The sequence below is a fragment of the Erpetoichthys calabaricus genome, chromosome 4 (genome assembly GCF_900747795.2).
Source record: "Erpetoichthys calabaricus chromosome 4, fErpCal1.3, whole genome shotgun sequence".
Classification (NCBI taxonomy): Eukaryota; Metazoa; Chordata; class Cladistia; order Polypteriformes; family Polypteridae; genus Erpetoichthys; species Erpetoichthys calabaricus.
The window spans coordinates 48337160-48358621 of NC_041397.2; the positions used below are offsets into that span (position 1 = coordinate 48337160).

The 21462-nt window shown below is 37.9% G+C and overlaps 1 protein-coding gene across 1 annotated transcript in view; it reads right to left on the reverse strand.

Moving 5' to 3' along the window:
- Positions 1-21462, reverse strand: part of pdk3a (pyruvate dehydrogenase kinase, isozyme 3a) — a 62102-nt gene that overhangs the window by 12057 nt on the left and 28583 nt on the right. Inside the window, exons 3-7 of the mRNA XM_028799419.2 lie at positions 15802-15873; positions 12520-12704; positions 8215-8304; positions 2198-2275; positions 317-393 (exon numbers count right to left, since the gene is read on the reverse strand). Of these exons, the coding sequence (XP_028655252.2) occupies positions 317-393; positions 2198-2275; positions 8215-8304; positions 12520-12704; positions 15802-15873 (502 nt within the window). The remainder of the gene's footprint in view (positions 1-316; positions 394-2197; positions 2276-8214; positions 8305-12519; positions 12705-15801; positions 15874-21462) is intronic.

The window sequence follows — 21462 nt, forward strand, 5'->3', positions numbered from 1 at the left end:
TTCCTGCCTTGTGCCCTGTGTTGGCTGGGATTGGCTCCAGCAGACCCCCGTGACCCTGTGTTCGGATTCAGCGGGTTGGAAAATGGATGGATGGATATTTTTTTTTCTTATTATGTACAGTATTGTTACTGGTTGAAGGAACAAAGATGTCTCCTAAACCTAAGCCTATATTACAAAACCAAATATTATCTTTGGCTTGGCCAGTTAAATGTCATCCTTCACATAACATCCAGCATTTTCTAAACGTGTAGTTTACATTTAATCAAGTACAAGAAAAACCTTTTACATGACAATTTAGTTTTTTAGTAGTACTTGCCTTAAATAGTTCAAACAGCATATGGAACAGATGTGATGGCACATAGACTACTTGGATAGGCTTGTTGGGAGATTTTGCTTTATATAAAATAAAAAAAGAAAGGTTTAAAATAAGTTTTAAAATAATAATATAAATTACATATCAAATGAACATAATTAACAAATTGTAAATAATACTTACATACCTTATTCTAATCTGTATTTTTATTCCAAACTCAAAATGCAAGAAGAAGGGAATAAAAACGGATTGAAATAGTTCCTAAATACTGATGTAAGAAGCATATGGATTAATATTTTGTTGAGCCACCTTTTGCCACATCAACAAACACAGCATCTTGATTGGTTTAAAGTCTGGACATAGAGTGGGCAACTCAAGGACATTAACTTTTTCACTCTAATCATTAAGATAATATTCTGGACCAGTGTTTGGGATCAAGGTTCTGCTGAATAGTGAATAAATCTTTTCTCAAGACTGAAAAAAGCTCCCCTGCAACATTTTCCAGTACTGTGATCCATTCACTTTCATCTTCGCTTCAACAAACCGTGCAGACAGAAGCATCACCACAACAGGATGTTGCTTCCACAATACTTCACTTCAGTGTTAGCTTCTTATGCACCCCAGAACTGCAATCTCAGTTTAGCCAAAAATTTAAACTTGGTCTCTCTGACATGTTTTCTGACAAACTGCAGACGGTCTTAAAAGGTTCTTTCAGAATTCTTTTTGGGTAAATGCCTTCTGCTTATCATAGACTACTGTTGAGAATATCTTTTGGCTTAGATGACTGCTGCACTTTCTGTCTCTGCGATGATCTGAGTGTCCTTCAAAGTGTGCTCTCTGTGGCTTTCCTCATATGTCTTGTTCTCATTCAGGTACTGACGTTTTGCAGGTATCTTTTTTCTGGTAATTTTCAACCTTTGAAATTTTTGAAGCAGCAGTGCTTACTGATGGATCCAAACCTACGAATATAAACTTGTATACTTTTCTGCTATTTGTACTTTTATCACTTAACTATGAATGCTTTAGTGTGTTCCCTAATAACCATTTCCATACCTTGCTTTTATATTTGTTGTGTTTTTTGCCATTTAAAAAAAAAAAAATATATATATATATCATACTTACCAGTGCAGGGAAACTTACTATTGTAAGCAGTAGTACTAGGATGTTGTACCTTGTTAGCCATTATGAATGTAGAGAAAAGCCAAGCAAAATGACACCTTTTATTGACTAACTAAAAAGATTACAATATGCAAGCTTTTGAAAGCTTGCATATTGTAATCTTTTTAGTTAGCCAATAAAAGGTGTCATTTTGCTTGGCTTTTCTCTACTGTAAGCAGCAAATTTTAGTTTAAGATATTTACTGACTTTTTAAATAAAGACTTTTATGAGTTTACAATAAATAATTCAGTCTGGAGTATGTTTTGTATTTCTATAATTTCTAATACAGTTATATTTAAAAGTGTAAAGCATTCATTTTCAGCTGTTAAACACCTATAATGTAGTAAATGATCTTTATTATAATCATTAAGAAGGTGTCATAATCAACATATCGAATATGTTCTTGTCAGCATCTTCATTTCTTTTAATCTAAGATGGAAAAACAACTTACTAACAAAAGTTAGCTTTAAATGTAATTAGAAAGTAGTTTCCCTCCCTTTTTCTTGTCCAAAGCATTAAAGGCTATTTAGTAGTGCAACAACAAGGCAACAGCAGGTTAAAGAAACTGAATTACAGAGTTTAGAATTCTTACCAAAAGTTTTTTTCTGAAAATAAAAAGAATCTGTTTTTAAGACAGAGTTAAAACTTGAAGAAATAGGCATCACATTTTCTTTTCTTTGAAAAGAAAGCTATTTTAAGCACTGCAAACAATTAACATGGTCTTACCATTAAATTCTTCAATTTCTAGTTCAGGTGCAGCCAAGTAATATTGCTCACAAAGCATCTTAGCAGTTTCATAGGCATCTGAATAATCAAAATAAAATAACTATTTAATAAATATACAATGGACACACAAAACTGAAAACATGAAAGTAAACTGTACAATTTTCAGACATTATCATTCTGATTCACTATTATTAAATAACACTATTTAACACATTATGTTAACACACTAGAATCCCTGAAGCCTACGAAAAACTCTTAATCCCAGCCCACCTTAAATTCCTTCGCACCTCTCCATCAGTATCTTTTGTATTGTACACATGTTGATCAGCACAAGCAGCCTGCTGTCCCATCACCCACCCCACTCCCCTATGATGTTGCTCAACTTGGGGGGAAAAAGTTCTCCCAGCTCAAGCCAAGGTTCCTTATCTGCGTGTGAGGTGCCTGTAAATAATACAATATATTGTTATTTCGAATACATGCATTTCATGTGTGTTCCGTGTCTACAAAGATCTAGATCAAAGTGTAGGATGAAAGAAATTGCGAGGCAAGAAATGCTGAACACATACCTAAACTAGAAACTTTTTCCATGTTGTACTAATAATGACGTGAAGTGTGTAATGTAATATTTTTATAATTAACCTATAGACCACCGGTGTTATTAATTTTTTTATTAACAAAATGAAATTCTGTAGGCTTATTGTTCAGTAACCATAAAAATACTAAAATAAATACAATTTCCTTAGAATAAATACAAATACGTACAAAAATATTTACCCATAACACATATGGCATAAAAGCAAATGTTTCTCATAACTACAAGAGTCAAATTGTTTTCTCTTTTTCCCTGTAATGAACCTGAAACAACAATTAATTGATATTGGCAGTTAAACACTGCTTAAATGTAAATATACATGGGTAAGGGTATATATAGGTTTTAATCACTTTAGATCATTAATTTCACTACAGCTTTTTGCTGTTAAAATATACATTTACTACATTTTTACAGGTGTTTTCTTCAGTGTATCAGACATTCATAATTGTTGAGGTGTAATTATAAATAAGAATTACCGTTTTATTTATAAAGTACTTATTTCCTATCAAAACTTATGTTGTATGACACACAGCAACAAAGAATAAACCGTACAAATCTTTATAAGGCCTATTGTTTACTAAGCAATAATTCCAAATTCGTCTTTATCTTTTCTTTTTCCAACTAAAAATGTAAGCTGCTGCACCAAGTTCGCTGTCCAAATTCAAAGGGTGTCGGTTTTAATTTAAAGGACAAAATAAAGGTTCTGAAATAATTAAAGCATACTTTCTTGGTGTTTGTTTAATTGCACAGGATGACTTCTCAGATTCATTTTTCTCAGTGTATTACTCCATTTTCTTTAACGTAAAGGCTAATATTCAAATCGTCTCTCATTCTCTGATAACACAAACCTCCACTTGCTGCTCTTTGTGTACACTGCAGAAGTTTGCGCTGGCTCAAACTACCATAATATTTGCGTAAAGGAGCACTGCAACTAAATTATCCTAAAGCTTAGAAAAGCAGGTGCAGTCTTTTTAGTGAAAACAACTTTTTTCTGCCCGACACAAAAACTATGGTCCTGCAACTAGAAAACCTATTTAAAGAGACAGAAAATAATTTTATGTTTATTTTATTATTCTAGTAGTGTACAGAACAAATGCTTGGACTAACCAAAAATCCATGCTTTAGTGATTCAAAGCATTTCTCTCTTTTCTGCATCATCTGTCTTCAGAGACTACAGTCTACAGGTAGGTGTAGCTTTCCAATAATCAATTAAATATGAAAAATAACTGATCCTCGTCTATTATAGCTAATAGTATAATAAAGTTATGTACATAAGCAATCAATGCACAATGTGTTATTAAAACCTCTATTCTTCCTTTGATATCAGGAACTGAAACAACAGTGATGATCTGGACCCAATTATTTTTCTAACACAAACATGAACTCTAAAAGTAGGTTCTAGTTACACAATGATTAAAATGTAGTAAATGACATTTGAGTATATACCAACATAATAAGAGGTTAGATTTATCTAATTTTAGGACTTTAAGGAGTGACAACTAGATGATTATTGGTAATGTTGAAATAAATAAGTAATGTGTCCCTTTAAATAACTAAAATTAAATAATGACATAAGGCTTTATATTTAACCAAATCAAACCTATTCATAAAGACTTTTGAAAACTTTGTGTATTTAAACAAAAGCAAGTGTGTAGGGGAAAAACAGAATGCAGTTAAAAAAAAAACAAACAACTACGCACTCTTTCTGGGGAGATACCTGCCTCTGTCATTTTACATATGCCTGACTGAATGTTCCATTTGATTTTATTTTTTCAAATACTAAGGGGTTTTGCCTCCTGCTCATTTCGCTTGGCAACCCCTTCCCCTCCCCTGCCAGCGCTACACGCCATTGTGAGAAAGGGGGCTGAATGCACCCCAAGGAGACGCGATCGCTCCTTCGAAACCCCTCTTAAACGGTGACACAATGGGAAACAAATAACAGTTGTTTTTTTACCTCTTCTTTGCTCAAGCAGCTGCTGCTCCTGTGCTGCGTGATCTGTATTTCATGCAGTGCTTTGAACATTTAAAAGCCTGTACAGCAGCTGTCCTGTTGTCTCACAGCATGCCTCGTCTCTCTTCTCCCCCAGACATCCTCAAACACGATTCAATCTCTTTTCGCTGTTCCATTATTTCACAGAGTAATATTTTCCATTTGTTTAAGTTAATGCGATCTTTACTTTCATTTTTATGAGACATTCGAATTTTCCTACTTCCATTATCTTTAACCTGCTCTGCATGTGCATCACAGGACTTGCTTCCAAAGACTGTAAGTATGACGCGACTCGACCATCTCGCAGGACGTGAAAGTGTCTCTCTGTCTCTCCTCAAAAGATCAGGTCTCATCGTAGGAAAAATTTCTCGTCCCAAGTTATTTTTTTTTTTTTTTATAATAGAGAGATAGTCTAATTGTCTAGAGTACTGAAAAAACCCTCTAAATCAGGGGTAGGCAATCTCGGTCCTGGAGTGCCACAGTATGTGCAGGTTTTTGTTCCAACCCAGTTCCTTAACGAGAACTCAATTATTGCTGATGAAGCACATATTGCTTAAGTGACATTTTAATGCTTCATTTTAGTGGTCTCGCTTGTTAAGGTTCTCCAACCTTAATTGCTTATTTCAATCTCAAACTGCTGCATTCAGTGTTTTAATTGCTCCTTATTAGCAATAAGATGTAAAACAGGGGTAGCCAATGTCGGTCCTGGTGAGCCGCAGTGGCTAAAGGTTTTCATTCCAACCCAATTGCTTAATTAGAAACCAATCATTGCCAATCTCAGACCTTATTTAATTTTATGGCTTGTTAGTCTGTGCAATGTAAGGCTTTTATATCGTAGATTTTTTTCCTTTCCAAGGATATCATCCAAATGATTTGAAGCCTAAAACAGATCATTTTCAGTCTGTCACATTTTTCTATTAAGTGTTTTATTAAATCAAACCGTGCATGATGAACACACACAGATGTAATTGGAAAAAAGCTAGCTGGAGAACTGCCGGCTGCTTTGTCTTTTACATCTTATTGCTAATAAGGAGCAATTAAAACACTGAATGCAGCAGTTTAAGATTGAAATAAGCAATTAAGGTTGGAGAACCTTAACAAGCGAGACCACTAAAATGAAGCATTAAAATGTCACTTAAGCAATATGTGCTTCATCAGCAATAATTGAGTTCTCGTTAAGGAACTGGGTTGGAACAAAAACCTGCACATACTGTGGCACTCCAGAACCGAGATTGCCTACCCCTGCTCTAAATTCCTAAAATGCTTCCCCAAACCAAAACATCTTCTCTTATTCCATTCAAATTGTTTGCAAAGCTCCTTGCGATTTTGTGATCTGTAAAAGGCATATTGTGTGGTGGAGATTTGCCATAACAGTAGAACTACTTGCTTGCACTATAACAATACAACTGCAGACACATTATTATACAAGAATTTCGTTTAAATAAAAAAAAATAAATAAAAACAAAAAAGTGTGGATTTCTTCCAGAGACACTGATTTTTCTATACAAGTTAAAAGATAAGAGATCAGAATAACAGATGACTAATAAATTGTCCAAGTATGAGAGACAATGGGTAAATGCAAAGAATACCCAGGGCCAGTTCCTGGCCTTTTGTATTAGAGGTTGCTCATTAAATCATTTTTTTCTTCTTCTTCTTCTTTTGGCTGCTCCCGTTAGGGGTTGCCACAGTGGGTCATCTTCTTCCATATCTTTTTCTCTTGTTTCGCAGCTCTATCCTTAGCATCCTTCTCCCAATATACTCAGCATCTCTCCTCTGCACATGTCCAAACCAACGCAATCTCGCCTCTCTGACTTTGTCTCCCAACTGTCCAACTTGAGCTGACCCTCTAATGTACTCATTTCTAATCCTGTCCATCCTCGTCACACCCAGTGCAAATCTTAGCATCTTTAACTCTGCAACCTCCCGCTCTGTCTCCTGCTTTCTGGTCAGTGCCACCGTCTCCAACCCATATAACATAGCTGGACTCACTACCGTCCTGTAGACCTTCCCTTTCACTCTTGATGATACCCGTCTGTCACAAATTACTCCTGACACTCTTCTCCACCCATTCCACCCTGCCTGCACTCTCTTTTTCACCTCTCTTCCACAATCCCCATTACTCTGTACTGTTGATCCCAAGTATTTAAACTCATCCACCTTCGTCAACTCTATTCATTGCATCCTCACCATTCAACTGACCTCCCTCTCATTGACACACATGTATTCTGTTTTGTTCCTACTGACCTTCATTCCTCTCCTCTCTAGAGCATATCCCCACCTCTCCAGGGTCTCCTCAACCTGCTCCCTACTATTGCTACAGATCGCAATTTCATCAGCAAACATCATAGCCCACAGGGACTCCTGTCTAATTTCGCCTGTCAACCTGTCCATCACCATTGCAAATAAGAAAGAGCTCAAAGCTGATCGATGATATAATCACCACCTCCTCCTTGAATGCATCCATCACTCCTACCACAGACCTCACCACAGTCACACTTCCCTCATACATATCCTGTACAACTCTTACATAATTCTCTGCCAATCCCGACTTCATACAATACCACAGCTCCTCTTGAGGCACCCTGTCATATGCTTTCTCCAGGTCCACAAAGATGCAATGCAACTCATTCTGGCCTTCTCTATACTTCTCCATCAACATCCTCAGAGCAAACAACGCATATGTGGTGCTCTTTCTTGGCATGAAACAATACGGCTGCTCACTAATCATCACCTCGCTTCTTAACCTAGCTTCCACTACTCTTTCCCATAACTTCATGCTGTGGCTCATCAATTTTATCCTCCTGTAGTTATGACAGTCCTGCACATCCCTCTTATTCTTAAATATCGGCACTAGTACACTTCTTCTCCACTCCTCAGGCATCCTCTCACTTTCTAAGATTCCATTAAACAATCTGGTTAAGAACTCCACTGCCATCTCTCCTAAACACCTCCATGCTTCCACAGGTATGTCATCTGCACCAACGGCCCTTCCATTTTTCATTCTCTTCATAGCTGTCCTTACTTTCTCCTTGCTGATCCATTAAATAAACTTACCATATGTTAATGAAAGTATAATTAAGCAAGAAATTAACTAAAACGGCCAGATGTATAAGGGCACAAAATCATGATGTAACCATTTATTTATTGACTATATAGATGCAAACATGGTATAGAGAACCATGTGACAGTTGAAATGCTATAACATGTAATATTTCAGGTTATTAAAAGGAGCTTTAAGTCTTTAAAGAAAACAAAATAGATCATCTAAATTAAGCAAGACAATATACACTGAATTATGGTCAACAGTTCGAACCAGAACTCCAATGCATGCCTTGACCATTTAATTAAAATAAATAAATCAAACTTAATAAAGAATTGTGAAAATATATTAAACAGAAAGATTCAATTTATTTTAAAAAAGAAAAAAAAGAATACCTTTAACAACTTCAGCCACATTACAATTAGGATCAATGCTTCCAATATGTTTAGGATGTGCGGGATTGGTATCATTACCAAATAGTAAGGCTAAAAAACAAAGAAATAACAGATGCTGCACATTTTAAAATATGTACTTTCATTTACAGTAAAAAAGTAATTACCAGATTTTTGACTTATAATTCAAAGTCTCATTTTTAAAAAATACTTATTCTTCATAACAATAAACTACTTACAGAGTTACCTTCAATTGTTAAGAAAATACAATAACTATTGAATGACAATGTATAAAAATGTAAAATAAACCAGATTATTATTGTTTATAAAACATAAAGTAAAATCATAATACTGTCAAAGATTAAAATTACCACTTCGTTTTCAAAGATTGTGAAAAAAATTCCATTTTTATGTTTGCTCTTATGCAGCCCCAGTTTATAAACTTCAATTAACAAAAATAGACGCCAATTTCAAAAGGGCAGAGGGAGCAAATAAACCTAACTTAAAAGAAATATCCATTTGTTCAGAACAGTGTGACACTGTAAATTTTGCACAGACATGGCAAACAAGTCTGTTGCTCCAGCTCTATCACTGGCACTTAACCCCAGCTAAAGTCTCAGTTCTCCTTACAGGGACTCTCTTTGGAATGTGGTTTCTGGGTGTCATCTAATAAGACTGATCAATTATAAGTAAATGACAGCAAGAGGTAAGAGAGACTGCAAGTAAACTAACAGGTTGGTCTGGCTGAAAAAGGGATTTAACTATTACAGAATATCTAGCAGCCAATTTCTTAGCAAATGAGTACCAAAGTCCATGAAACCTTAGACTATAAACTGCAGTATATTCCGCAAACAATGTGCAACCAAGGCAGAGAGAAAAAAACAGCTGGATAAATTAAAACAACATTCAATAAACACACTTCCATGTGTGCCAGACTCAACTATAGGTTGAATCGGAGTATAAATGCCTTGTTTTTATTTGGCAGATTATGATTGGGACATTAGCAGATATTTCTTAAATTTCTCTCTCATGCTTTAAGTAGTAGATATTTTATGTGGGTTTAATATTAAAAAGGTCAGCATAAATTATATCACTTAATTTTTGGAAAATTATTTAGTCACATGTTACAAATAAATGTAAAAATTTCAGACAATATAATAGTAAATGTTTTACAATAAAAGATACTGAATCTTCGTTCATTTTGATCTACAGCATTTAAAGTGTAAATGATTGTTTTAGTGACTATTGCTGAAATAAAACTTGACTACTGAACAACAGTTGCTAAGAATAATTCTTTAGCATCTTGGACTCTTAGATCAATTCTTGCTTATTTAATACAGTTAGAAAAACCTCACAAGTCCAAGAGATGCCACTGTGTTAATCTTATTCCTGAAAGAATGCCATAAGGTTACAATAGAACAAAGGCACTTTACACTAACTTTTGTCTATCTACTTTAAAAGTATGCAGGAAGCAGTTTCTGACCTTGAGTCTCACCACCATGAATATATTTCATTACTGATATTTTGACAAACCTAGCGTACCTTTCAAAGTAAATGTACTTGGTGATAATTTACATGATATGAGCTACTGTATATGCTAAAGATGCTCTTGTATATTCATATCTATAAAAGTTGTGTGAATGAAGATTACCATATCTGTGATTACAGAGTTACAGTGGTATGTTCCTGAGGCATCTTTTGTTAAATAAATTTATTGTATATTTGCTGGAGTCCTGAAAGCCTTTGTATTCTAACATTATTTCACCGAGTAATATTTTCCGGAATTTGGGATCTAGAATTTTCCCCCCTAAGGGAATCCTGTTGAACACACAAAGATTATAAACTGCTGAATGCCCTATGCGCACACGTGAATTGTGAACTACTGTGGAAGCTCACAGAACCTTAAGCAGCATGTTCCAGAATTAGCAACACATAAAATTTAAAACTCTGGAATGAAAATACACCAATCAGTTACAACATTAAAACCACTGATAGGTGAAGTGAACAACATTGATTATTTCATTAAAATGGCACCTGTCAAGGGGTGAAATATATGTTATACAGCAAGTGACTAGTTGGTACGTAAGTAATTTTGAAAACAACCAAATGGTGGTGGCTAACCAACTGGGTCATTGCATCTCAAATGTCAGGTCTTGTTGGGGTGTTCCTGGTATGCTGTGGTTAACACCTACCGTAAGGGGTAAAAGGAAGGGCAACCGGTGAACGGGGTCATGGGTGCCCAAGGCTCACTGATGTGGGTGAAGAACGAAGACTAACTAGTCTGGTCCCATACAAGGGCTACTGTACCACAAATTGCTGAACAACTAAATGCTAGCCATGAGAGAATGGTGTCTGCACATAACAGCTTGCTGCATATGGTGCTGCGTAGCGGCAGACTGGTCAGAGTGCCCATGCTGACACATGTCCACCACAAAAATACCTACAATGAGCATGTCAACATCAGAACTGGACCATGGAGCAATAGAAGAAGGTGGCCTGGTCTGAATCACATTTTCTTTCATAGCATGTAGACTGTCGGGTGTGTTAATCTCTTGGTGCCAGATACATCTGGACAGCTTTAAACGGTTTTGTGGAGTCTATGCCTTGATGGGTCTGAGACGTTTTGGTGGCACAAGGGGAACTTAACTCAACATTAGGCAGGCAGATTTAATAATAATGCATTTTATTTATAGGGCACTTTACATTAGTAGTAAATCTCAAAGTGCTACATAAAAAAGTTTAAACAAAGGCAAAGCAAGATTAAAACAGAGATAAAACAACAATAATTAGTAGTATTCTTGTTAATAATCTTTCCTAAATAGAAAAGTCTTTAGCCGTTTTTTAAAACGGCCCACAATCTGCTGTGTTCTTAGGCTCTCTGGAAGGGCATTCCAGAGCCATGGAGCAGTGGCTGCAAAGGCTCGGTCACCCATTGTACGGAGTTTGGTCACAGGGGGGCGAAGGCGGTAGGTATTTGCAAAACGGAGATTTCTTGTAATGGATTGTAATATAAGGAATTCCTTAAGATATTGTGGAGCATTTCCATGGATACACTGGTGAGTAAACAAACAGAGTTTGTATTCAATACGGAGGTGAATAGGGAGCCAATGAAGTCACCGAAGGATTGGTGAAATGTGTTCATGTTTACGCACCCTCATAGTGCAGCACTATTTTGAATTTGTTGGAGCTTTTGAAGGCTCTTGCTGGGGATCCCGATGAGGAGTGCATAACAATAATCCAACCTGGATGAGACAAAGGCATGAACCAGCTTTTCAGCATCACAGAGGGAGAGGTAGGGATGGAGTTTGGCTATGTTTCGGAGATGAAGGAATGCAATTTTACAAAGGTGATAGACATGTGTATCAAATGACAGATGGGAGTCTAACTTGACACCCAGATTTGTAACAGAAGGGGAGAGGGTAATGGTATGGTCAGAAAAGGAAATAAAATTTACAGAGGAACGAAGTTGATGGGGGGAGCCAATTAAAAGAGCTTCAGTTTTGGTGCTGTTCAGCTTGAGGAAGTTCTTGGACATACAGGCCACAATCTCATCCAAGCAAGAGGAAAGAGTTGATGGAGGTGTAAGAGAAGTCGAATCCAGTCTCACATAGAGCTGCGTATCATCGGCATAGCAATGGAATGAAACTCCATGCTTGTGGATGATGTGACCCAGAGGTAGCATATAGATATTAAAAAGGGTTGGCCCAAGGACTGATCCTTGTGGGACCCCACAGGTGACAGTGTGAGTACAAGATTTAGCATCCCCCACAGCCACATACTCAGCCCTATCTGTAAGATAGGACTTGAACCACTCCAAAGCAATGCCAGAAAGTCCAATTATATAATGTTGTGGCTGATCCACATATACAAATCGATGCATACAAAATTCATTTTGGGTGATAGGGAGTAGACTGTTAGACTGTGTCCTAATTAAATTTCCAGTATCTTGGTTGCTTTGGCCTTTATTTAGAAGTTCTCCAACTGTCTAAGAAACTAACCTTAAAAGGTATCTTATGTTGTGTTACTCTAATAAGTGATAATACATTTTCCCACAGGGAGATAGTTTCATTGTAATTAAACTGAGTCATATAGTGCTATGAAAATAAAGTTAAAATAAAATGAACCATTAAATTTATGATTTATAGTTATCTATATTTTGGAGTAGATAACCTTATATAACCTTTAAATTGCAGTAACACAAAACTTTCTTTCTCAGACAAATCTAATTAAGACCTAAACTCATGTGGTATATTATTTAAGTTTTAAAATACCCTAGTATTCATTAATATTGACTTAGTGCATACTCACTGTGCTGATTAATCAACATGCGAAAGGAGATTCGATTAGTGTAGAAGCGATCTAGAAAATACTGGATATTGCTGCTGACGAAAGGATCAAAGCCATATTTCTCCTTGTATTCAATTACACCTTTTGCCATGGTAGGAACAACATCATTGTGTCGATTTCTGATGTGTATAAGAATGTCCAGAAAACTAAAATGGGAAAAAAAAAAATCTAATTATAGAAATACAGTATACACTTACAAACAAAATAAATTAAAACCTTTCCAGTTTTTCTTTTCAAATAACTGCCTTTACATTATATAGACATCAAAAAAAAATTGCTGTTGATGTGTGCATTTTTATGTAATGTACTATACAGTGCATTTATAAAGAATATGATTATCTGAAATAACAACAATAAAGTGAGCTATTATTAAGTCCCTTTCTCACACACAGTTTGGTCTATCCCTAGGCTGCTTCATGGCCATACGTCTGCAACTGTGAAAGCCCCCAAGATCCCAGGAGCAAAATATACTTGGCTGATATTTTTATGTTTTGTAATGATAAACTACATTCAGACATAGTAAAAATAAGACACATACATGAAAGATGACTCAGAGTACACATACATATATAAATATACATTATATATATATGAATGAATGAAAATGGCTAGCTCTAGTGGCTCCGCACATCCTTTCCTGTTAAACCTTATTAACTTTACACCGAACAACAACACGATACAGTAACTTTGGCATGTCTCTTGGGTGCAAATTAAAAAGTATCAAGTGAGGTAGCACACAGACAGAGAAAAATAGGGAGTAGTCATCGTTGCTGGGGATTTTAACCAGGCAAACATGAAGAGAGGTTTACCCCATTTTTACCAACATGTGGATTTTGCAACTCGAGGAACCAATATATTGGATCATGTCTACACCAACATTAAAGAAGCATTCAAAACATCCCCACGACCCCATCTTGGCTCATCAGACCACATCTCTATTATGCTAATCCCAGCATATAGACCTGTGCTCATCAGATCAAAACCATCACTCAAACAGGTGAGAGTTTGGCCAGGAGAAGCCATGAATGCACTACAGGATTGTTTTGAGTGCACTGACGGTCTGTGTTCAGTGAGGCAGCTACCACAGATCAAAGGATAGACATAAATGAATATGCAGAGGCTGTGTTTGGCTACATAAATAAGTGCATGGAGGATGTCTGCGTCACCAAAAACATCATTGTCAGGGCAAACGATAAACCGTGGGTGACTGCTGAGGTGCGAGTTTTGCTGAAAGTGAGAAACTGTGCTTTTAAATCTGGAGATATAGCTGCCCTTAGAACAGCAAGAGCCAACCTAAATAAAGCTATTAGAAGAGCTAAAAGGGCTCATGGAAAGAAAATAGAGAGTCATGTTCAAGATCACAGGAACAGCAGAAGATTGTGGCAGGGGATTAAATCTGTGACAGATTACAAAACAGTTTCTTACCCCTGTGATGATAGCTTCAACTTCCTGAATGATCTAAATAAGTACTTTGGACGGTTTGAAGCACTGAATGATTCATCACCAGTGAAGGCCACCCCTCATCCTGATGAGAAGGCACTGTGTCTGGAACCGGATGATGTTCTACGGACTTTGAGGAGAATTAATCCAAGGAAAGCTGCGGGACCAGACCAGATACCAGGTTGTGTACTCAAAGGATGTGCGGAGCAGCTGACACATGTCCTTACGGATATATTTAACATCTCTCTGTGTCAAGCTGTTATGCCATCTTGCTTTAAAACCTCAGAAATCATCCCAGTTCCGAAAAAACCCATAGTCACAACCATGAATGACTATCGCCCTGTAGCCTTAACATCAATAGTGATGAAATGTTTCGATAGGCTGATCAAGGACCACATTACTTCTGTCCTACCCTCCTCTTTTGACCCACTCCAATTTGCCTACCGCTCCAACCATGCCACAGAGGATGCCATACCTATTGCACTCCATTTTTCATTGGAACATCTGGAGAATAGAGACGCTATGGTCCGCATGCTGTTTGTTGATTTTAGTTCGGCTTTTAATACCATCATCCCTCAGAATTTGACCAGCAAATTGGGCCCATTGGGACTGGGCATACCTCTGCAAAACTGGATATTGGACTTTCTAATGAATAGGCCACAGTACGTACGACTAGGAAAAAATAAATCAGATACCATCTCCTTGAGCACAGGTTCTCCACAGGGGTGTGTTCTAAGTCCCCTCCTCTTCACGCTCATGACCCACGATTGTTGTGCCAAGTTCAGCACAAACCAAATTATTAAGTATGCGGACGACACAACAGTGGTGGGTCTCATTCGAGGTGACAGGGAGGGGGATTACAGAGAGGAGGTGAAGTCATTTGTGGAATGGTGCGATAAAAACAATCTGATACTGAATGTCGAAAAAACAAAAGAACTGGTGATCGACTTCAGAAAGAAACAGCTGATACACATCCCGATCTACATTAGTAGACTGCACAATTTCCACAGCAGTGTTCTTAAGTTCCTGGGAGTTAATGTGACGAACAACCTCACCTCGTCCCTGCACACCTCGTCCGTCATCAAGAAAGCTCACCAGCGCTTGATCTTTCTGCGGAGGCTAAAGAGGGCCCATCTCAGTAAGTCAGTCCTCACCACTTTTTACAGAGGGACCATAGAGAGCGTGCTAACCAGCAGCAGCTCTCTGTGGCAGGAGAGCTGCAGCGATTCGGACTGGAAAGCACTGAGGAAAGTGGTGAGGGCTGCGGAGAGGATCATTGGAGCCCCGTTGCCAAATGTACAAGATTTGGCAAAACAACGCTGTCTGGCCAGAGCTGTGCGGATTTCTAGAGACCCTACTTATCCTGCCTCTGAACTCTTTTCCCTCATGCCCTCAAGCAGAAGGTACCGCAGCCTGAAATGTAGAACTACCAGGTTTAAAAACAGTTTTTTTCCTATTGCCGTTCGTCTTTTAAATGAAGCATTTTAGTATTTTATTGTAGGCTGATTTTAACTATGTGTTTTTATTAAGGTCTTGTGCATCGTATTTTCGTTCTGCAGCACATCTTGGATGTTCTGCTGAATGACAAATAAAATTGAATTGAATTGAATTGAAAATATGGACAAGGTGTTACGATTTAGAGCATTGTGTAGCAGCCATTACCTCACATAAATTAAATTGTTTTGAATCACTATTTTATATGTCAAAGTACCATAAAATAATTATTTCACAGCTTCTCTATAACTATTATAGTCAATAAATTGTAGATCATAAATCTTTGCAAAATACAAAAGTAACACATACTCATTCAAAACATGAGGGTCTTCAGGGCTCTTGCTTTCATATTCCAGAAGTTCCAAAAAGCTCTGCATATACCTAGAAGAAAAATATATATTGAAAATACATATTTTATTTTATTGTTTTTGGCATAAAGAAACAGAAAATGGATGGAAACAATGTGTCTTTTTGATTTTGAGTGTTCTATAATAGCAAATGAACTAATAATATGCATTGAAAAGAACAGCAAAACGCTATATATTAATTAACACTGTATATGTTTTTAAAACAAAATATATCAGACCACTTTAGACAAAGAAACAAAGAATACAATTACCTACTGCAGACAGTCATCATAAGGCACAACTAGTTTAGATCAGTGCCTTAGAAAGCAGTTAAAGTAATACTTTTACTCTACAAATTGTTTCATATGGCATCAGAGATGAAAAGGAAAAAAGGCACATGACAGAAAAACAAAATACATAATCCTTTATTTGAAAATGCTTCATTATCGTTGCATGATCGAATGTGTTCAACTGCAACGACAATCTCATTTCAATGTGATACTTTTTTCAAAAAAACAACCCTGTGTTTAAAATTCTGGACTGTAATTTCAGATTTTCTTTGCAAGGTTTACAATGTTTATGTAATATTAGTCTCAACTGTTGTTTTTCAGGCAACCACTAGGTATAACTGGATTAGATACACAAGGTTATATGTGAATTTTAGATATAGGGTGGGGTAATAAGGCCAAAAATAATGATCATGATAAGAATTTTATTTTGCACAATAATGGTCATTATTGTAATATATACATAACACAGTTATTAAGCTTCATGTACAATCCACATTACTAACCGAGAATGGTAAACCGGATGGACGCAGGGACATCCGGCCATGGGCCGTGGATGCAAAACACGTACTGCGCAGGCGCCCCACAAATCCTACCCCCCCCCCCCCTCCAAGCACCCCCCCCCCCCCCAAAGCAACGGGAACCGGATGGAATGCAATGTAAAATAAGAAATGAGGCGCCGCGACCACAGAAAAAAGGAGTCAGACGCCGGCGACGCACACAGCGCCGCACAAAGCCCGTTGCACACGAAACGGGACACACACAAAGAGAAGGATTCAACAAGCCCCTAGCACACAAAAAAAAAGAAGCTGCGAGCGCCACACAAAGCCCATTGGACACGAAACGGGACAGACTACGGACATAGCACACGAAACATTCACAAAAACGACGATTCAGACCCACGACCACATTAACATAAATAAGAAATGACACACAAAGCCCCATTTCTGAAGGAACCGTCCGTATTAAACATACGTCATCTCAACACGTTCACACTATGCAGCATTGGTGGATCTCATTACAATGAATCACTATTAACCGTTCAACCGCAGAAAAGGCTCCATATTAACAGTGAGTGCGATCCTCCTTATTACTTATCCATATTTCTCACGCTGAAGAACAAACAAGTCATGAATTCACGATCACGGGTACAAAACGATACGGCTCGAATAACGGGACCAAACACACGAACCCGCATGAAAAAACAAAATACACGTCGGCACCTAAAACAGCACAAGCAAAACACACACGTCACGGACATCAACGCCAGACACCTGCTAAACGCGTGCGCCACTTAGCTGACAACGCGTTCAATAATGAGTCCACTATTCAGGAAAATTCATTGGGATTAATGAATGTCATTTGCAATCATTGTCATTCACTTAACTTCCCTGAAGAAACAACTGGCAATACAAGTAATGAATTTACACGTTGTTGTCAAAAGGGTCAAATTAGACTGCCTCCTTTACATTCATATCCTAAATATCTACAGAAGCTTCTAACTAACAATGTACCTGAAAGTAAAAACTTTATGAACTGCATTAGATCCTACAATAGTTCATTTGCTTTTGCATCTACCGGAGTAAATATTAAGCCACCAAAAGGCAATGGCCCATACTGTGAGACACAAAGCCCCATTACTGAACGAACCGTCCGTATTAAACATACGTCATCTGAACAGATTCAAATTATGCAGCATAGGTCGATCTCATTACACTGCTGCACTATTAACCGTTCAACCACAGAAAAGGCTCCATATTAACAGTGAGTGCAATCCTCCTTATTACTTATCCATATTTGTAACGCTGAAGAACAAACAAGTCATAAATTCACGATCACAGGTACAAAACGATACGGCTCGAGTGACGGGACCAAACACACGAACCCGCATAAAAAAAAACAATACACGTCGGCGCATACAACGCGCTTCTGAAACCCCGGAAGAAAAAATGTCTCGGCTCCAAAAACGCAAAGCTCAACTAACACAGTTACAGACACGAGCACAGATGGACAGACACAATGAACGAAGACGCATGCAGCGCGCGTCTCAAAGTGCTGCATCGAAACAGGCAAGGGTTCAAAACGAAACACCTCGAGTCTCAAAGATACAAAAACGGCAGCGAAGGGACAAAATAAATAAACGCAGACGTCTACAACGCGCATCTGAAATGCCGGAAAACAAGCAGGCAAGACTCCAAAAAGAGAAAGCTCCACTAACCGACATACAAAAACGGGCAAGGCTCAATACAAACAATGAACGCCGTAAACTGCAACGGGCTTCTCACACAGCACAGGCAAATCGATTACAGCTCCAGAATAGCACGTCCCAAATCCTGCACATACAACGACGCGCCTCTCAAACAGCACAGACAAAAGATACACGTCAAGGACATCAACGACAGACACCTGCTAAACGATTGCGCCAGTTAGCTGACAACGCGTTCAATAATAAGTCCACTATTCATGAAAATTCATTGGGATTAATGAATGTCATTTGCAATCATTGTCATTCACTTAACTTCCCTGAAAAAACAACTGGCAGTACAAGTAATGAATTTACACGTTGTTGTCAAAAGGGTCAAATTAGACTACCTCCTTTACATTCATATCCTGCATATCTACAGAAGCTTCTAACTAACGAAGTACCTGAAAGTAAAAACTTTATGAACTGCATTAAATCCTACAATAGTTCATTTGCTTTTGCATCTAATGGCATCCAGTCACTTACTCAACACCATTGATAAACTTCTACAAACGTTGATGAATAATAATATTCCCTTTGGAGGAAAGGTACTTTTATTAGGAGGAGAATATACACAGTACTTAGCTATTGTTCCACATGCCATGCGCTCAGCTATTCTTCACTCCACCTTAAAACACGCAGACAATTGGCATTGCTTTCAAAAGAGTTACGGAGATATTTAGAACAGCAATCTCATTACACCAAATACCCCTTTTAACACAACGAACTATATTATGTCCAAAAAATATTAATGTTGATCACATTAATAACCACGTCATTTCATTACTTCCTGGAGAGGCACAACTCTTTCTAAGCTCTGACAAAGTTGACTCTGCTGACGACAATGACCATCTTAATTTCCCCTTACAATATTTGAACACTATTAACCCAGCCGGATTACCACAACACAATCTTAGCCTTAAAAACGGAACAATAATCATGCTATTAAGAAACCTTACCACTAAACAGGGTTTATGCAATGGTACACGTTTAGTCGTCAACACCATGCCACACAATATTATTCAAGCGACAGTTCTTACAGAATCACATGCTAACAATACTGTTCTGATTCCTAGAATTGACCTTACAAGTTCTAACCTGGAATTACCTTTTACACTGAAATGCCGACAGTTCCCCATTTAACCTGCATTTGCCATGACCATCAACAAATCACAAGGACAAACCATGGACAAGGTTGGCATCTACCTCTCTGACCCCGTTTTTGGACATGGACAACTTTATGTTGCCTTCTCACGAGTTCGACGTTCATCTGACGTTAAAGTTATAAGTGCTCCGACACCATCTTTACTACTAATGTTGTGTACAAAGAAATTTTCCAATAAACCATTACACTGTGCCAAACAATTTATTGTTTGCTTTCTATATGCATCATCCACACCTTCACACTATTCTATATCTCATTCATACATCTCACTCTTTGTCATTTCCCAACACCAGGGGTTGGCGAGCGAAGCGAGCAGGGGGCGGAGCCCCCTAGTACAATGATATTTTCAATTAAAATACAAGACTGCACTGAAGAAGGGGCCTGAGTTGCCTCGAAAGCTTGCATATTGTACTCTTTTTAGTTAGCCAATAAATGTAACCAGTATTAATGCAGTAAAATTATACCATTCCACTGGGGAGTAGCAGCATGAGAGCAGCAGCAGTATGTAGGGGTCTTTTTGTTCAATGTACTTAAGGCCATTGGAAAAAAAAACTGTTTCTGAATCTATCATCCCATATTTTCAAAGATCTATAACTCAGACCAGAGGGCAACCATTCAAACTAGTGCTGACCAGGGTTTGAAGGATCCCTAATGATGTATGTGGACTCTGGTGAGATAGTGGGAGCAGGCAATGTCTTCCAGGGAGGGCAGACAAACAGCCTTTGTGCTGTGTTTATGACTCTCTGGCCAGGCTTTTTGTCTGTTGCTGTGCATCTGGCGTGCCATAATGTAATACAGCATGGCGGGATGTTCTTGATGGTTGAACAATAAAAAGCCACCAACAGATATTGCTCCAAGTTGTTTTTCCTATATATTTTTTAGGGACAGGAATAATGACTGATGATTTTATGCAGGGAAAAGTCTTTGTGAAGAACCCAGAAACCTAGTCAGCACATGTTTTGAGTATGTTCACAGATAACTCCTTCTGGGCCATGTGGCCTTCCTTGGGTTTACCATTCTGAACACACGTCTCACCTCATGTTTTTGCAGAGTAAGCGTGTGGGTTTTGGAAGCTGGTGTGGTCAGTGCGGTCATATTGGGCCTTCTTAACTCAAAAATGGTAAAGAAACTGATCAGTTCCTCTGCCAGCAAGGTACTGGGAATCTAAAGACATGGGGCCTCATGTATAAATGTTGTGTACTCCCGTTTCCACGCTGAAATCGCTATGTATAAAACCGAAATTTGGTGTAAAGCCACACACATTTTCACGCTAGCTCAAACCCTGGCATACGCAAGTTCTCCGCTCGGTTTTGCAAACTGGCGGCACCTACCGTCAAAGCAGTGCTTTTGTTACAGTGTGGTTTCCCTTTCTTGATCGGCTTTATTATATACACTGAAATTAACCGCATATTGTTTATTAGTTTAAGGCATCTGATTGTAATTAACCAGTAACAATATAATGGTCCACAGGATGGCCAAACTAATCCAAATACCATAGCTGCTTTAGCATTGTTACTCTTACTGCACCTTCTTCTTTCAGCTGCTCCCGTTAGGGGTTGCCACAGTGGATAATCTTTTTCCATATTACTCTCACTGGACCACTCGGAGTATATATCACTGTATCCGAGTGTGGAATCACAGCTCTACAGCAGCTAATCGGAAAGAGAATTTTCGGTATACAGCATCAAGCACACGCTGCCTCAGCCATGCTGCCTATTTGAACTGCTCTCATTTGACAAACGCTTCAGAGCCTTTCCTGTACTGACCTCTCGGTTCAGAAACAGTTTCATCCCAAGAACTATAAACGGCATCAATCAGGCCATCAAGTGCTCCTTGTAGAACTGTTTGTACTTATAAGTACAATTACCTCACTGTAAACTTGCGATAGTTATAATATTGCACAACCTGAGCCACTTTATAAAGCGCATA